Source organism: Tachypleus tridentatus, chromosome 6 (assembly GCF_004210375.1).
Source record: "Tachypleus tridentatus isolate NWPU-2018 chromosome 6, ASM421037v1, whole genome shotgun sequence".
In the NCBI taxonomy this organism is placed as follows: Eukaryota; Metazoa; Arthropoda; class Merostomata; order Xiphosura; family Limulidae; genus Tachypleus; species Tachypleus tridentatus.
In genome coordinates, this window is record NC_134830.1 from 34,779,449 (window position 1) to 34,798,899 (window position 19,451).

General features: G+C 30.4%; 1 protein-coding gene across 1 annotated transcript in view; it reads right to left on the minus strand.

Moving 5' to 3' along the window:
* Positions 1 to 3,743: 3,743 nt before the first annotated feature.
* Positions 3,744 to 19,451, minus strand: part of LOC143252226 (laminin subunit gamma-1-like) — a 77,760-nt gene continuing 62,052 nt past the window's right edge. The window contains exons 15-26 of the mRNA XM_076504028.1: positions 16,026 to 16,337; positions 14,825 to 14,962; positions 14,206 to 14,397; positions 13,540 to 13,849; positions 13,216 to 13,353; positions 12,527 to 12,704; positions 11,427 to 11,549; positions 10,247 to 10,361; positions 8,572 to 8,771; positions 7,534 to 7,692; positions 6,863 to 6,962; positions 3,744 to 5,840 (exon numbers count right to left, since the gene is read on the minus strand). Of these exons, the coding sequence (XP_076360143.1) occupies positions 5,587 to 5,840; positions 6,863 to 6,962; positions 7,534 to 7,692; positions 8,572 to 8,771; positions 10,247 to 10,361; positions 11,427 to 11,549; positions 12,527 to 12,704; positions 13,216 to 13,353; positions 13,540 to 13,849; positions 14,206 to 14,397; positions 14,825 to 14,962; positions 16,026 to 16,337 (2,219 nt within the window). The 3' untranslated portion in view covers positions 3,744 to 5,586. The remainder of the gene's footprint in view (positions 5,841 to 6,862; positions 6,963 to 7,533; positions 7,693 to 8,571; positions 8,772 to 10,246; positions 10,362 to 11,426; positions 11,550 to 12,526; positions 12,705 to 13,215; positions 13,354 to 13,539; positions 13,850 to 14,205; positions 14,398 to 14,824; positions 14,963 to 16,025; positions 16,338 to 19,451) is intronic.

Here is a 19,451-nt window from a genome sequence, read left to right on the forward strand (position 1 = left end):
TTTTAAACATTAATTAATTTTCTCACAATAAAGAATTTGTAGTATGACCTACACAAAACACCACCATAACATTTTGGGACAACATTTTAGCGATTGGTCCATCTTTGCTGTTCCATCATCTAAACTACATTAAAATAATTTAATTTTTATAAAGCCAGCAGTTATCGTTCATATGCTTATTAAGCTTTTTTTTATATATAAACTCACTCAAATTTACCACATCTGAAGAGATTTAATTCTAAAGGCCAACCACCCTCTTATTAAATTGAGACTTTGTTAGCTCGTCCTATTATTCTCACTGTTAAATATGGAAAAACATGTTGCGACGGTATGAACATTCTTAAACACATTAACATATCCCATTAACTCTTCTTTTATCAAGAGAAAACAATACGATGTATTTCAGCCTCTCCTTGTATGACAACACCTCCATCCCAGGCACCATTCTAGTAAACCTACTACCAACTCTACCACAATGTCTTTATTAACGTTAGAAGCCCCAAGAATAAACACAACATTCCGAATATGACATTGTCAGAGAAGTTGTATCTTTAGACTTGTGTTCAATATTTCTTTAGATACAACTTAAAATCCTAATTGTCCTACCACTCACAGCTCACTACGTAGATGGCTTTAGAAACTGATCAACCGTTACACCAAGATCCCTTTCTTTCATAACACAATTAAGAGTATTTCCGTCTAAATTATGCTTATAATTCATATTCTTAAAACCCACATGGAATATCTCGTATTTATTATAAATTAACACCCATCTCTCATTTATTTTCACAACTCACTAAATGACCTAATTAGTTTTGGAAAGCAGCAACATTCCTTCCGAAGCCAACAGCTTGATATAATCATCAAGTTTAAGTAACTTATTGACCGTTTCTTCATGTCATTCATGCAAATATAAAGAGCAATGATTTTCAGACTGAGCCCTGAAGTACACCACTTACAAAATTAATCCAGTTTGACTAAACTCCATTTTTAACAATCACCTGCTTTCTTACATCAAGCCACTCTTCTGTCAAAGTAGTTAACTTATCTCCCACACATAAGTTTTGTGAAGAAACTTATCTCTATGTGGCACTTTGTTAAAGATTATCTTAAAAACCCTACACCCTAACCCTCATCTGTACAAGCAGTAACTTTTTCAAACAGTCTCAAAAAATTTGTAAGGCAAGATTATTTAGTAAAATTATGTTCACTGTCCAATAAAATTTTAAACTATTTAATTACTTTCCAAAGCATCTTTTAATACAATTTACAATTTTTTCCCCACAACTGATGCAAGACTACTGGGTCAACTTTTATTAAACAACATAACCATAGAAAACACCCAGATAATAAGTAGAGAAACAAATATAGACAAACGCAAAATCAAAGCCCTACCTATACAACTAACCTAAATTAAACCAATATAAAGAAACACCTTTATGCCAGTACTAATTAATAACCTAACATCTAACTGCAAAGCCAACTGTAATCTTCCACGCGTTTACACTCTCGTCCCTAAAACATATGATCGGCAATTGTCAGTTGCAAATTATTTCTTTGTTAACCTGAAGTTGACCTAAGGAGGTCGAAACATTGTTCTATATTTTAACAGCAGTCTTGAAATACATGTTTATCACCTCTCTTGAGAAGATAATCTATCGCAGATGACTATCAATCTTCTGGTTTCTGTCTACTGTTTTAAGAATTGATAAAAAATAGTAGTAAATAGCTCATATCCAATATTTAACATCTTTCTAAAGCATTGGAAAACATTATCTGACTCATTAGACATTTTTCTACACTTTCAAACTGGTTTTAGCAGTTCAAAATTAATGCAATCATTTTGTTCATTCTCATTTACCTTTATTAAATGGTCAAGACGTGGAATACTACTTAAATCTTTCTTAATAAAATCAAAGAAAAAAACAAAATTTACTAACCCATACACCTCATAAGGATCAGACACTAAGCCTTTCTTTATCACCCTTTAAGGTTCCTACTCCCATTCGAACATTTCGTTTACCTTTAACATACTTAAAAAAATACTGACTTTTAATTTTTTCGATTCCAGCCAATCATTTCTCAGTCATTCTTTTGGTATCCCAATTTCCAGTTACACTAGCTTTTAATATTCTTTTTAATCTCCTGTCATACCAGTTAATTTAAATTTCTTAAATTTATGATGCTTTTCTTTAATTTTGTCCCCCACTAGGATGCTGGTTGGTCTTCAGATTTACAACGCTAAATTAGGAGTTTGATTCCCTTCAATGGGCACAGCAGATAGCCCATGTGACTTTGCTATAAGAAAACACACACAAACATTCTTTAATTTTTTTTATCTCTTAAACTATTTATGAGCCAATATGGTTTCGTACTTGTACCGACACTATACTTTTTATAAGGAATACGTTCAACTTGAATATTGAAAAAGAGATCTTTAAAAAAATGTCCACATCTGATCAGTATTACCACAGAAGTCATCTGACCAATTCACATCTGTTGAAACCTTTCAAAATATGCTTTATAGAAATTTGTAACTAAAATATCGTTATTCTGTATCTACATTTGCAGCAAAACATTGAACTTAATGAAGAAATTATCATTTGAATCCAAATGTTCTCCTATTTCTATCTCTTTGATCATTTCTGTATTTGAAGTTAACAATAAATCTAAAATAGCATTGTTCCTTATAGGTTCCTTAACTACTTGGTAAAGAAAGACATTCTGAAAAGATTCCAAAAACATTTCTCCCTTGTGGTTTGACTCTTTGTTTTCAGGCATGTATACTGAAAAATGATAATCACCCACAATTATGACTTCATTAACAGCTGTAGTCTTAATCTAATTCTAAGGGTTCTCATTAATTTTATCACTATCATTTGATTGTCCCTAACTTATTCCCACTGAAAGGCTTTTCAATTTTTATCCAATAGAGACCCAAATGCATTTAATGGTAATACGGTCATCATAACGATTTTAATGTATCTCCTAATGAAACAAAGGTTATTAATAATGAAGAAAACAATATATACGCAATTTAATGGGCAGTTTTATTAGTTTTAATAATATAAAGCAATTATTTCGGTGTAGTTAATTATTCAATAAAATATAAGCTGAAACTATCCTGTTATTTCGAAGTGGCACATGGGGTGTTTCAGCTTGGTTATTTATTAATTAAATAATAGGTACACTTCATATTTATCACAAGTGATTATAATGTTGGTTCGATTGTTGTAGTTGTTTTATACTCGAGTGGTTATTTATAACTTTAACGATAGTGTTTGTTAGTATAAATTTTTCACTTAAAAACTGTCCTAAAAAACAGAAAATCTTCAAAAGTTGACAGCACACAGAAAAAATGTCGCAAGTCAACTTGTATATCTAAACGCTAGTAACTAAAAAATGGGTATCCACATAATGCCAAGTATAGAATGATTACTATTTCTGGTTTCATCAATACTGAAACTATTATTGGAATTGCCAGCTTGAGATAAGTTAGAACTTCTATTTTATTGGTTTGCATTTTGGTTAATAACCTACCATTTACTATTTTTCAATAAAATGTATTTATTCAAATTCTTTTTTGTTCAAAGAGTAAGGCAGAAAATAGTATTACTGTATATAATTTATATAGTTGTCCTAATTGTTGCACTCTGGAAAAAAGGAATGAATCAAAAACACCACATTACATTCATTATTTAAGATGGTCAAATATTCGAAACATTAGCACTTCAGATAAGGTGTTTAGGAGTGAAAATTGGTTAACACATTTAATTATGCAAGATGTTGAATAATTAAAACGAACAACACTAAAACATCATACAATTCAGGGCATTGTTAAGTGCACATACACGTATATTTTTTTATGTCATTGCACTTATTAAACGTTTTCTTCATTATTATATATTTTACTCCTTATCAAAAAAGTAAAATCTCCATTTTTAACGTTTTATTGTCATTTAGTTCAGTTTCAAAAACGTTTCTTTCATATAAATATTGTTCATGAATAATTCTTTTACAAATACAATAATAAACCAAGAATTTAAAGCAAATTAATTTCTTAAAAACATGAATATATAGAAGATCCATATGATAAACCCACAGCTGACATACTAATAATATTTATAAACCTGAAAGAAAGGCTGCAAAATGTCTCAGATACAATTTCACAATAAAAATTACTTTCATCTTTCAATGCAGAATTCTACAAATTACAAAATCATCACTTTCAAACAAATTAATTCTATGATACTAAAAAAGTATTAAATGAAAATATCTGATTTTTCAAAAATAATATGGATAGATATCGTTAACAGATGAGAGTTAATTATAACAATAAACTTATAACTTCATTATGTTAACAGCATAAAATAAATGCTATTATTCCTTACAATAGAAAATATGGCTACCAACAACTGATATTTTAATTTCATACTGGTAATTAAAATCAAAACAGTTGGCTGTTTCTTTCAGTTTTAAATATATAACACACATTTATCATCTCTAATATAAACTTATGCAAAAAGCATTGGCAAACATTTGTTTAAAAGCAAGATGTTACAACTTATTGCAATTAATTAACAAGTATTTGTTCCCAAGCTTTGTATAGAATATCGTCTCCTAAAGAAGACATTTCACAAATAATTTTGGTACTTACGTTCAGCACCAAGTCAGTATAAACACAGTATAAAAATTTTCGTTGTACCATAAATTTCTCGGTAGAGTGAAAAATCAAATTAAAAATAATAGAAAATCTACAACAAATAATGTAATACAAAGACACGAACCACACGGTCATGTGTATATCTGTTGGCACTTATGAAAGTATCATGGTTTGGTTGAAAGAGTTTATGAATAGTCGTACAAAACACGGGTAAAATATTGATTAGAACATCTTCAGATAATATAAAATTAAGTAATTGGTTTAATGCAAAAGTGTAATAAGAAACTTTGTTGTCATAAATAATATTTGACAGATCAAATCTCTTAAAGTTAAGTAACAGTTAACAAAAAAATAAACTCATAAATTTAATTTCTTTGATAAAGTTGTTAGTATCTGGCTTAAAGCAATTTATGTTTTCCATAGTATTATGGAAACACTTCTTTCTCTGAGCAAGTCCTAAAATACATTTGATAGCTTCCAGAACTCGGAAAAGTTGTGCAAAACACACTTTAACCAAATTTAAAATAGAAAAATAGCATCACAATGGAAATGGTAAAGCAAGATATCGCAAACAGCATTTCCAAAAGCAATGAGACTTATGTTTTTGGAGCACAAATGTTACTGAATTAAAAAATAATAATAATAATGCAATAAACTACAAAGTATCATTCAATTTCAGCTGTTGACTCTCATGTGTATATAAACATATACACACACACACAAACAAAAGGAAAAGTGTCACTTTTGTTTGAATCTTTAAAACAAACAGCAAGGTGAAGCTGTACACATATCAACTAAGTCTAACTTAAAAAGCTCAGTTTGTACGACCTAATCAGATTTAACTTATAATCAAACGCTATGCCCTTTATAAAAGGCTCCACCTAAATGCAGAAGATTTACTATGTCAGACATTCACAAGTGACTTAAGGTTCTAAAACAACCCTTTTGTAACACTCTTCTGGAAGAGCATCTTTAATCTCTCTAACATTTTCTACATCCTTCTTCAACTGTTCAATTTCCTTTTCATAGTCTCGCATCCACCTGTGCTGTTCATTACGAGCTTTACGGAGTTCGTTCATTTGTTTGTCCAAGTTTGGATCTTTCAGTTCTTCTTCTGCCTCAGCAAGCCTTTTTTCAAGTTCTTCCAGCAGACCAAGATCAATCTCATCTAGATTATCTAAATGGAAAAACAATTATGATTAATACAAGTTGGCATGTGAAAGCTGGATATCATTTAGATAGCTAAGCCACATGACAAACCTATAGTCCCTAATTTAATTGTTATTAATGATTGCCTTAATTTCAAAACAATAAAAGTTTTCGATTTTGATAAAAACATATCACAATATTTAACTTCCACACTTTGTGCTTTCACTCTTTAAAGAACTTTTCAATTGATAGTTCAATTCATTTTCTTGAACATTTTCAAATATAAATACTGGCTTGCCCAATAAAATGGTACAAGCATAAAATAGTACAGAACTAGTATTTTGTTTTGTATTGAATTTTGCGAAAAGCTACATGAGGGCTATCTGTGTTTGCCGTCCCTAATTTAGCAGCATAAGACTAGAGGAAAGACAGCTAGTCATCACCACCCACTGCCAACTCTTGGGCTACTCTTTTATCAACAAGTAGTTGGAATGACCATCACATTATAATGCACCTATCGCTGATAAGGTAAGTATGTTTGGTGTGATGCGGATTCAAACCCATGGCCCTCGGATTACGAGTCAAGTACCTTAACCACCTGTCCATGCTGGGCCAGGACAATTAGTATAATACACGTAATAGGGCAGAAACGTTTCTAGCATATAGTGATAACATTAGCATCATTACTTGCATTTCTCATAGTTTCTAAAAAACATTAAATACACACACACATAAAATTACACTAAATGTTACTGCACATAATTTTTCTTATATAAATATGTGAATTCAAATACACTAATTGCAGCCTGATTTTAGTATTCCTAAGATTAAGATTTATTTCTTCTTTACAAAGCAATTATGTATTATACATAGTTCTATCAATAGAAATTATTCTTAAAAGTGTGAGGCAGCTATAAATTTTCCAAAGAAAACTAGGAAAGTCAGAACTTTAAATCAAAACAATTATAATATAGTAAAATAATTCTTATGTCTCTAGAATGATTTATTTTCCTCAATCAAATATTAAGTAAGAATTGAAAGTAAATTTACCTAAAGCACCCATTATCCTATCTACAGCATCCAAACCTCCCTTAACTTTTTTGGAAGCATCTGTGGCACTTGTCTTTGCTTGATTTGCTCTTTTTAATGCCTAAAAATACATTACAATGAGATACTTTCATATTAATTGGTATCACAAACTAATCAGCCAATAAACTGTGATTTTGATCACTAACTTAAGAATTGTACGTCATAAAATATTATGAAATTTGAAAAATATTTCACATATGTTTAATATCATTTAGCTCAGTGATTGTAGTTTAACACACTTGATTCTTTTAATTTATCAAAATCATTTATATAACTTTAATAACTGAAAATATCACTTGATGTTGCATGCAAAGAAGTAATGCGTATCAAACTCCATTTTGTTCTTTCTTCTGAATCATATGCTCTTTAAAGAAAGAGTGAACTTGTGTATAAAAATTTAGCATAGCTCCACAGAGAAGAAATTGCTCCATCAGAATAGTTTAATGTTCTAGATGAATTAAGAAACATCTGATTTATATACACAGATAATTACGTCTGTGCTATAATCTTGTGATGATTGTTAAAATAATCAACAAACAAACAAGTAGATGCAGTACACTTTGCTGGATATTCTTCCACTGCATAATAATTTATATATAATTTATAATACCTTTTCTTATAGATGAACTCACCTCCTCAGCTAACTCTTCATCTTTTTCAGCCTGGTTTTCATAGTCATTCATTCGATCAGCAGTCTCAGCTACCTCTCCAGCTAAATTGTTTGCTTGATCATGTAACTGTCCTGCCTTATCCTTAGTCTGGTCTGCATCTTTCCTGATACCATCTGCTTCCTAAAACACAAATAGAAACGTATAAAAATGTTATGCAATTAGAATAAGAAACATTAAATAACTATTTATAAAAATCTGCATAGGTTATTTCTTGTTGTTTTTTTTTTGTTTGTTTTTTTACAATCAAGAGAAAAGGTATTGGCTAGATATTTCAAGCTAGCAAACTTTAAGAGAAAAAAAAACAACTTCTTGACACAAGTGTCAAAGTTACAATAATGAATATTATAAAGTTAACATGATTCTGAAATTTATTCTTGCATTTAGTTATTTAGGATATTAACTGGTTATAACCTTTCATGAATAAAATTAACCATTTTTGGTGCATTTTCTTATATATTGCTCTGGTAGTGGTTGGAGGAATAAAAGGTACACTTAATAATGAATGAGATTCAGTTGTTAAAAAACAAACTAATTCAAATAAACTACACAGAATAAATAGATTGTTTTTACTAATATTGCAGTTTTGTTTTTTCATAAAAATAATTATATGTGAATAGATAAGGAACCTTTTGTAACATATTCCAAAATTTAATATTGTAACAAGAACAAACACTAAATCATATCAGTAAGCTAATGTTATGAAAATACAATTCTACTGATCAGCATTTACTTATTTTGATAGCTATAATATATAAAAGAAGCATTAGAATATTCTGTAATCACCGAATGCTATCCTTGGAATGTGGAAAGGAACAACAGTAAATGAAAACAAAATAAACTTCCAGCATGAAAAACTATTTTAATACAAAATATTTGGTCTTAAAAATGGCCTTGAACTGAAATAGCTTTATGAAGTGCAAATTTATTTTATGTTTTGCAGAACTGTTCAGGCTATGAATGTATCACATTTATCATATTTAAAAGAAAAGAGATACTCACATTGGAAGCTTGCTCAGCTATTTTCTGAGCTTCTCGAGCTATATCTCTAGCAAACATAGCATTCTTTCCAGCTCCACTAAGAGCATTCTCTGCATCTTTTGTCTTCTCCTCAGCTTCTCCAATCAATTTCTCAATTTCTGGAACCTTCTTTAGGGCATCATCAGCTTCTTCTTTACTGTCTTTAACTAATTTGTCAAACTCTGACAAGAAAAATAAAATTAAAAACTTACTAGTATAAGTTTTCCTAAAGCACTTACTATGTTTTCCAGACAACTCTAGATAATTCAACTAGTAAAAAGAAGTAAAAGGTCAGAGTTTATTGGGTTGTTTTTATGAATGACTTGAAATCAATTATAATTTTACATAACAAACAGATTACAGATCTCTTATCTTTCTAATATATTACAGACAAAAACATCACAAACTAAAGTATATTTACTTGACATGCGTTTCTCCAGCAGAGGTTTAGTAAGCAGGAAAATTAGGGTTTAGTTAGGTCAAAAGAAAATTTTAGTTCTGAATAATATACACTTATGCAATTGACAAATATATAGTTTAAAAGGTTTAATAAATGCAGGTGTTAAAAATAATAACTGGTCACCCAGTAATTAGAGATGCAAATGAGTGCTATGTTCAGTATACACATAGTTAGAAACAATAGTCACAAGTTAACTAAGGTGCATTTCACTTATTCTTATCTGCAGTCGTGCCAAAATCACATCCAGTGAACTAATAACAAGGAAATCAACATTATTTTTTCACTCTAAAGCATGATATCTTGTATGATAAAAATCTGTAACCATAAATGATGATATTTTCATACAGAAATGTGACACATGTGATGACAGAAGTATGGTGTAGGTATAACATGACATGTGTAGGGCCATTTTATCTTATGGGCAAATAGGGAGTTGCCCAGAGCCCAACACACATCAAGAGTATAATAATAAGTAACAGAATATGAAGTGTATAATAAAACAACAAAGTAGATTTTGTTTAGCCTAACAAATAAGAAATGTTCACCTTTATCACACTAGTCATTGCTGCAATCTTTGAAACAGAAGTAAATAGCTAAATGAAATGGACAATATCTTGTTAACTCCAGTCACATCAAAAAAGACAGGATGCTTTTGAAAGATGCACTGGATCCTGTCAACTCTTGGACTTTAAATATGTAATAGACTGCCCAGATAGTTTATGGTATTTGTACTTGATAGTACAATGAAATTTCATGAACTGTAAAAACGTAGTGCTGCCTCCAACAGATTATCACACACAAATGTAACTTCAATGACCAAACACTTGCTATTTGATCACAAGACAAATCCTCATACATCTGATACGTGCAGAAATTAATTAGTTAAGTATACTTCTCACGTAGCTCACACCTGCAAAATATTTTTTCTTTTGGCCAGCTAAAGTCAAATACTCTGTAGGATCCTCAGGAAAAACCTTAATAAACACATCCACATTTAATGTAAAAATTAACCACTTTTGATGCTTTTACACATTATAATTATTCTGTTATAGTGAAATATATTAACAAATATTAAGAACAACTTATAAAATGCTTTATTTTCATTCTTTGAATAACATGATAAATTTGATGATAAATTAGGTGTTTTAAAACTATCCTATTATAGATCCCCTCAGTGGATTAGAATACAAGATTTACTTTTTAAAGTATCAAGGGTATTATTTGCTTCTTCCAATGTTCTATCACCAGATGCTACAGCTTCTTTAGCCTTGGCCAGTGCAGCATCTGCATCAGCTAGCATTTCATCTCCAATCTGAAACAATCAAAGCTGATTTTTACTTTTCAAATTGATTTATAATACTTAAGAACGACAAAAGAATAACCATGGCATTTTCATACAAGAAAATATATAACCTTTGTCTTGCATATATTCACAACTGAAAAAGTTCTAATATTAAAATTAGTTTATTAAAATCCAAATAACTTATAAATATCCACCATTTACCAAAGTCTGGTAGTAAGACATTAAATTTTGTTAAACATTTTTTAAGTTACTTTAGTGGTTTTTCATCAAGTTTTATTACCATCCTTTCTAAATCTGAAAAAGTTTAACCATGTGTATAGATGTATATTTATTATATTACAAATACTGTAGTATTTCTGTATCATGAATTAAACTAAGAAAAAGCTTATTCTTATACATGAAATTGAAAATAATCACTTTATACATTTATACCAGATCATTGGAAATATTACAGGATACAATGAATGAGTTAAAAGTCTGGATAAGTAACATTAACAATCCCTTTGGTGACATCTAAACAAAAGTTAATTTGAAACACAAGATGTTAAAATAATATAATTAAACCAGTTGTTAACCTTCAATACATTTCAACACAAACTAGGTCAGTGGCTAGTGTTTTGATTTAAACTTCATTTTGTTTGGAATGTCTATAAACAGGTTGTTAATCATAGAATAGAATTTTACACCAACACAAACCTTCTGTTGGCTATAAATATTAGAAGTTATAGATAAAAATAAGCTGTTGATATAATGCATCAATTCATTTATTAAATCAGAGAATTTAAGGTTTTATCTAATTTAAATCGTGAAAAGTAAACAAAGACTCCTGAGAACTTTTTTTCAATTGCTTACTACGTTAAATACCTGGAACTCTTGTAATGTTCAGCGATTCCTCAAACAGAAAGAACTTTTAAGTAAACAATTATGAAAATTATTACTTCAACCCTTGTATCATGATGGCTTACTAAAAAGAAAGTTCGATATTAAAAGTTAACTAAATTCAAGTTCATGCTGCCATCAAATAACTGCATCTGAATATAAGATGTGTGTTAATAACAGATCTACAGTTTTTACTTGTTGTTGTCTCATTCCTTCAGCCAGGAGTTCTTCAGCTTCTAATTTTTGGTCCTCAATCTTATCCACTAGCTCCTGGTTATCTTCAATAAGTCCATCAGCATTTCCTCTAATCTTTCGTGCCTATAATACACAATGAACTTAGTAAAGGCACTATATGTTTATGTTATTACTCTGGTCTTGTTTCTGTTTCTTAACCACCTTTGACCTTATCATGCAAGTATTTATAAAGATTTAGACAAAAGTGTCAACAATAAACCAAAGCTTCTTGTTGTATAATAAGTATTTATATAATGAAAAAGAATATCCAAAATTGCAGAAATCATTTAAAATTTGAAATTCTTATACAGGAATGCAGATTATGAAAGTTCAATATTGTATTCATATTTTTCCCGTTTTCCTATACACCTTTAGTAACTTTTCTATTAATGATAATTTTACTAAGTGATTTACTCAATTTGCTTATTAAGTTATGAAAATAAAATATTAATAGAGTTAAATATTTAATAACTAAGTGGAAATACATATTTGAAATTTTTCCTTTATTAAAACCCAATTGAAAATTGTATTATAATGCTTTCCAGGATCTATTAATTTGGTAACACATTAAATGTATTTGTTGAAAAGTATTATTATTTATTCCTATCCATTTTGGAATATTGTTAGAGACATGATATTACCTATAATGTATGCAATTCACTGTAATTAGTTTAAGTTCTTGTCCTCACCTCAGTTTCACACATTCGATAGATATTATCATTCACTGACACATGCATTAGTTCTTAGTTTTAAAAGGTAATGATAATCAAAGCCCATGATTTTACTTTGGATTAAATTTAGTTTCATATTTATATGTTTGATATATTTAATATTTTTCTGTATTTCTAATTATTTTCTAAATAACACATTATTTACCTACATACAAACGTTTACAATGACAATGTGTGAATGCTAAATAACTATTGAACCCATTAATTTATTTTTTTTCCCTTAAGACCCATCATTTGTTTACTTAAAATCAATTACCTTGTTCTCATCTAAAAACACTTGTTTTTACACCATGGGTCCTACAACAATTCCTTTGTTGCATACAAACATACCTCTTCAATGATATCTTGAGCTTTATCTTTCATTCCTTGTACATCCACATCTGGAATGGTAACAGAGCTAGCATCGGTATAGATATCCAAAGCATCATCATATGCTTTGTTGGATTCATCTTGTGCCTCTTGTGCAATATCCTTTGTCTCCTGGAGAAGATCAGTAGTATCATCTAACCTAAATTTAATAATAAAATTACATACAACTAATAAGGATTACATTCAACAAACAATACTTTGACTACACATTAAATACATTCTTTAATGTTCATAATGTTCTAGAAACACATAGGTCCAAGAAGTCCATCAAAAAGGTGGGTTATAAGATTTCTATTTAATTTTTACATTCTTTAATAGAAACTCGTTACTTCTTCTGGCCTATAATTTCATTCTTTATGTTACACACTGTATAATTACAATGTATGTAAAAAGACTATAACAGAAGATTTAGCAGCTGAATGTTGTATATCAGATGAGAAACAGATAGCAGTTAATAAATTGCAGGCTTACATAAATAGACAATTATTAAATTATTAATCAAATTGAATTATCACTCTACTAATAGCATGAATATTTAGAGACATTAGAACAAGACATTTTGGAGCTATTTAGAGAATAATGAACATCAAATTACTGCTAAAGGTGTAAAAAGTAATTTAATTTTGAAAGAAAAGACAAATTTAACATACTGATTTCTCAATCTTCTGATTTCATCTTGAGTCTCATCCTGTGTGTTGAGCATACCTTTTGCCAATTGGTAAGCTTCTGTGGATGTATTTAAGGCTTCTTCAGCTAATATTTCTATCACTACTGCTTCCTCTTGATGCCTGTTTAATTCAAATCTAATATATAATATCAGTCTACCTCAAGTACAACTGTAAGCATACAGCCAAACTACTGATCAGATTTATCAACTTACTGATACATATTTCTAAGACATAAATCAAACTGATTGTCCTATTATCTTGCATCATCTGATGTAGTTAGACTATTCATCGAATCTACCTACTTACTCATCTGCTCTATGTCTTGCTTCACGTGCTATTTCAGACATGCGATGAGACTGCTGACCAAATTTATCCGATCGTTCCTTAGCCTTTTCTAGAGCATCTATCCCTTCAGTTTCCAGGTATCGTCGAGCGTTTGCCAGTGCATCTTGAGCACGTTTAATGGCTTCCTCTGCTAATGTAATGTTGCGTCTTCCCTGTTCACTAATATCTCCAGCATCATAAATTTTGTCACTAGCTTCTCCAGCTATTTTCTGAACATCCTCAATTCTCTTCCTCAATTCATTAAGTTGACCAACCAGATTACCATCTCCACCTATGCAAAAAAGATTTATTTTCAAACCACATATGTAAATATTATCATATTTCTTAGAAGATAACAAATGTTCACCACTAAAATATATACACACCCAAAGCAAGCATTGTGTTACTGAATACATGTTAACACATTACTGCTAAATTAAGGATGGCTAGCACAAATAGCCCTTGCAAAGTTTTTGTATGACATTCAAAACAAACCAAATCCTTTTGAGCAAAAACAGCATGTATTTAACTGAAAAATACTGTGAAATAAAATAATAAATTTTCATACATCAGGTTATTTTTTTTATTCAAAGAAACTTCAGTTCCAACACATCTGAATCAAATATTTCCGATTTCTTTCATCAGTACCTGCGGCTCTTCTTGCATCATCTAACAAGTCATCAACACGTTTTACAACGTCTTCCAACTTTTTCTCAAAGTCTAGATCATCTATAACTTGAGGATTTTCTCTTATCTCATCCAACAATTTGGCTAAATCATTAAGCTTAGCTCGGTGTTCATTTACTGCATCCTGGACCAAATTGTAGCAAGGAGGACAATCTATCAAATAAAGAAGTTTCAGAGCTGTCAGTGTGTTATTCCAAAATATTTTGCTTTATCAAATATATGTAAAATTATTTTGGTGCTGGCAATAAGAAGAAATATCAAATGTTTCTGTTTAAATATTTAAACATCTGTTTAAAAACGTATTAAGCAAAATGTGATGTTTATAAAATGTACCACAGTGAAGATGTTTAAGTAAATAGAGTTTTAAAAATCATACAGTGGAAACACATTAGCAAGATAGACAATAAGATTATTATTTGCACACTTTTGATTTCAGAGAGAGAGAGAGAGAGAGAGAGAGATGAAGTTGAGAAAGTAAAAAATAAAACATACAAAATTTTTGTCAGTAATTGTAAATAAAAGTGGAAATAATTCATTTTATAAAATAAAGTTAATATCTGACATAAATGAAAGATATTACCAATACACCCAGCATCTTTGTTGTATTTATTTTCTTGGCATCGATCACAGTGGCGACCCTCAACATTAGGCCTGCATTTACACTGTCCTGAATCATCACACTGAAGCAAAATTGATCCCACAGGGTCACATTCACATGCTGAAATATATATACAAGCATCCTTCTTTGAAAGTTTTTAATGATTACTCAATAAATTATTCATAACTGATAAGCTCTATTTAATTAAAGATAAACTTTATTACTTTAGTGTAAGAAGTAATGATAATAATATATATATATAATTGATTCTTAAATGTTACTTGTTAGGCTTAATAGTACCAGTGTTAACAACAAGATACTGATATTAGGTACTGAGTATTTATTTTCAAGCTATATAATGATTAAGACTAATGTAAGAGTTAAGTGTTAACTGTATGTTACGTGTAATGGGTGCAACAAATGGTGTGTACTTTTAAGGAAGCTAGTAATGAAGGTATGCAATTATTATGTAGAGTTTCTAACCTGGAGGAGAAGTTAAAGGCTATCCCAATTAAAGTAAAGGGTATAGATAAACAGAAGTGTAGACTGTGAGAAATGTTAATAAGAGTTCAGGAGGAGCTTAAACATTTACCTACAAGGGATACATCAGCTAACATTGACTTTCAGGATATTAGAGTACTATTAGAGTTACAAAAGTGAATTTAGTTATAATGACCATATTCTTTTGAGCAACACATTTCAGACCTTGGCTTCTCCAAATGAACTATTCAAGGGAAGGAAACAGAGTCAGAGAAGGATGTGGATTAAAAAGAGGTTATAGTTATTAGTAATTCATGTTGATAGAATAGTCTGTGAGGAAACAGGGTGAAAATAATCAGGTTATTCTATCCAGGGACACTGGTGTAAAATATACTTGGCATCTATAATTATATGTATTTTTAGGAGAGGGATAGAATAAAAAAAAACTTAAACTGTAGCTGCAAAACAAACATCTAACACTGGGGTACAAAGCATGAAATAATGTGTAAAGTGCTCAGGTATTTTAAAGTAAGACCTAAGTTGCATTCAGTGTACCCTTGTGATGTAATCCTCATTATAAAAAGCATGTGTGTTTTAGGCTATCTTGTCAGTTAATTTGGCCATTACAATAAGAAGTGCATTTCTGTCGAAGAACAGTTAATGTTTTAAATACAACAAAATAGTGTGAATTGTGGATACTCACCTCTACAGCCTTCCAAAGAATAGCCAAAGTGATTAGGCAAACACATGTCACATCTTTTACCAGTGATTCCTGACCTGCAGAAACATTGCCCAGTTCTTATGTTACACGTTCTATTCAATGCTCCAATTGGATCACAGTTACAAAGCTCACACCCATTCCCACTCTCAAGATTCCAGTAGCCATCATCACACTGGTCACACTGCCGTCCCCTGACATGTGACTGGCAGTGGCATCGACCACTTCCAAGGTCACATGTCAAAATCTCATTATCAACTGCTTCAGGTAGTGTCCCAGGTGGATAACAGTTGCAAGCTTTAATGAATATAAACAAACACCTTTTGTTATTACATTTAATCCATTACAACATAAAAACAACTATGTACAGGAAAGTCTTAGGGGTTGGGAAACGTAAACAGAATCTCTGCATCTTCATAATTCCAATCAAGCAGTACTAACTTACATTAGTATATTACAAAACACTTAGAATACTGAAACAAAAAATAACCTCATAAAAAAGTATAATGGGAAAATAACAGTACTAAGGTTTATAATTAAAAGAATAGATGTCTTCAAAACTGACTCCAGTGATTAATAGTAACTGTAAACATTGTTTTTGGTAACTTTACTAAATTTTAGAAAAGGTTAGGTTTAATTCCATCAAGTATGTAGAATTCTACACATATGATAAAATGTTTATATTAGACCTTTCTTTACAAGGTACAATATAACTTTCAAACCTCTTTCTTCTTTCCTTAAAATCCATTACAATTTTCTGGCTTATGGCAAATGGTTTATATATCAAATGCATACTTGTATATTAATAAATTAGAAAACTCCTGCTAACTTGTTTCAATAAAAGTATAGTTGTTCACTCAAATATTAGAAGACTTTTGCTTGCCTTTCTGTACCAGGCAATAGTTGTTTACCAAGATGTACAAGAAATAGGCGTGAAATACTACACAACATGAGTCTGATAATAATTTATCAGTTCAATGTTTTAGACTCACCTAAGTTTCCTGTAAGAAAAGTTTACTGTAGAATATCAGTTAACTAAACGACTTTGTATGTTGTAACTCAAAGTCTGATGGGATCTGGTATAAAATATAATGTCCAATTACCATCAGCTTAACAAAACTACATTTGTTTTGATATTTACCATACATTTTAAATATCTGAAACCTTTACTGAATTAGTAAACTCATGTAGAACTATTTTTAAAAAATAATTTCATTTTTTATTTTTGAACAGAATGAAAAGAATTCCAAAGTAGATAACTTTGTCAGATTATATCAATCAGTGATGTCGAGAAAACCCACTTGTAGAGAAATATATATGCAAAAACGGCTCATTTGGGTTGAGAAAATATTTTACGTAGAAGAGCGAACAACGTTTCAACCTTCTTCAGTCATCATCAGGTTCACAAAGAAAGAAAGAGGTAACTGACCAGAAGCTGACCACATGTTTGGAAGTGGTTGTGTAACTGAGTGTTGGAATGTAGAGGGTGGTGTTAGATTTTTAATATATAATTTTATATTATTTATTTTATTATATTTAATATTGGTATAAAGGCATTCCTTTATATTGGTTTATTTTGGGTTTATGTTGTTGTATAAGTAAGGCTTCTTTAATTTTGCATTTGTTTATGTTTGTTTCTTTATTTATGAAAAAAGCCAACACAATTTCACAAACACTTTATTCCTACCTACGTAAAACCGACTCGCGCACACCACAAATATAAGACATCCCCAAACATCATAAACCAGATTATCCGTTACAACCAATAATGTCCACATATGAACTTAGATTTAATTACAATCTAAGTAAATGCATAGCATGGGCATTCTCCAAATATGTAACATCAGCCAGCTCATTCGTCAAAGACTCTTTTAATTTCAAGTCTAATCTAAATCAACTTAATCATAAAGCCTTAATGGCCAATTTCAATGTTATATCACTCTTTACAGAAGTTCCAACCACTGAAGCCTGCAAGATAGCCTTAGAACTCTATATCTGAGACCCAAACCCAAGTATAGACATTCCCAGCAACCAATTAGCAACCCTCATAGAATTCGCCCCGATAAAGACAAACTTCATGTTCAACAACCACAACTATATACAAACAAACAACCAAAACTAAGCATGGGCAACCCAGTATCACCAGTTCTAGCCAATATTTTCATGACACAAGTTGAAACACAAGCAATTAACACAGCATTACATCTACCACTATACTGGTACAGATATGTAGATGACACGGTTGCGGGATTCAAATCTACAGAACACATACTTAATTTTTTCAATCACATTAACTCTATACATCCCAACATTAACTTCACATGTGAACAGGAAGAAAGCAATCAAATATCATTTCTTAACCTCAAAATTACAAGAACCGACACACAATTTAAAACAGAAATCCACCGAAAAATCACTCATACTGGACTATATATTCCTTGGGACTCAGCACATGAAACAAAACAAAAACTCAACATACTAAGAAACCAAATAAACACTGCCATAAAACTATACTCACCAGATAAAATTAACGATGAATTAGACAAAATAAAACAATACTTCATCAACATCAATAAGTTTCCTCCACAAACTGTAAAAAACATTATATGCACACACCTAGACAGAAAGCAAAATCAACCAAAAAAAGTAAATATATCTCACAAATCAAAAAATCACGAAACCATATACTGCTGCATACCATATATTCCCGACATCAGCAGACAAATAACCAACATTTAGCAAAAACTAGTAACAAAATATGACATTCCAGTTAATACCAAATTTATTCAAAAAACAGGCACAAAACTAAGGTCTATACTATGTAAAAACTACACTGACAAACACCACACCAACATTATTTATAAAATACAATGTGATTACTGCCACGACTTCTATATTGGAGAAACAAGTAGAAAAATGGAAGTCACCTTCACAGGTTTTCGAACACTGCAAGTCAAATAAACACAACATAAACATAGAAAACACTCAAATACTAAATAAAGAAACAAACATAAATAAACGTAAAATTAAAGAAGCCTTACTTATACAACAACATAAACCCAAAATAAACCAATATAAAGGAAAGCCTTTGTACCTATATTAAATATAATAAAATAAATAATATAAAATTATATATTCAAAATCTAACACCACCCTCTACATTCCAACACTCAGTTACACAACCCCTTCCAAACATGTGGTCAGCTTCTGGTCAATTACCTCTTACTTTGTGAACCTGATGATGACTGAAGAAGGTCAAAACGTTGTTCACTCTTCTTCGCAAAATATTTTCTCAACCCAAACGAGCCGTTTTTGCATATAGATTATATCAATGTTTCCTAAATAACTTTGCTTACAAAATATAGAAAACAATGTTAAGTGCTATGCTAGTGTTTTTTTGGTGTTTTTTTT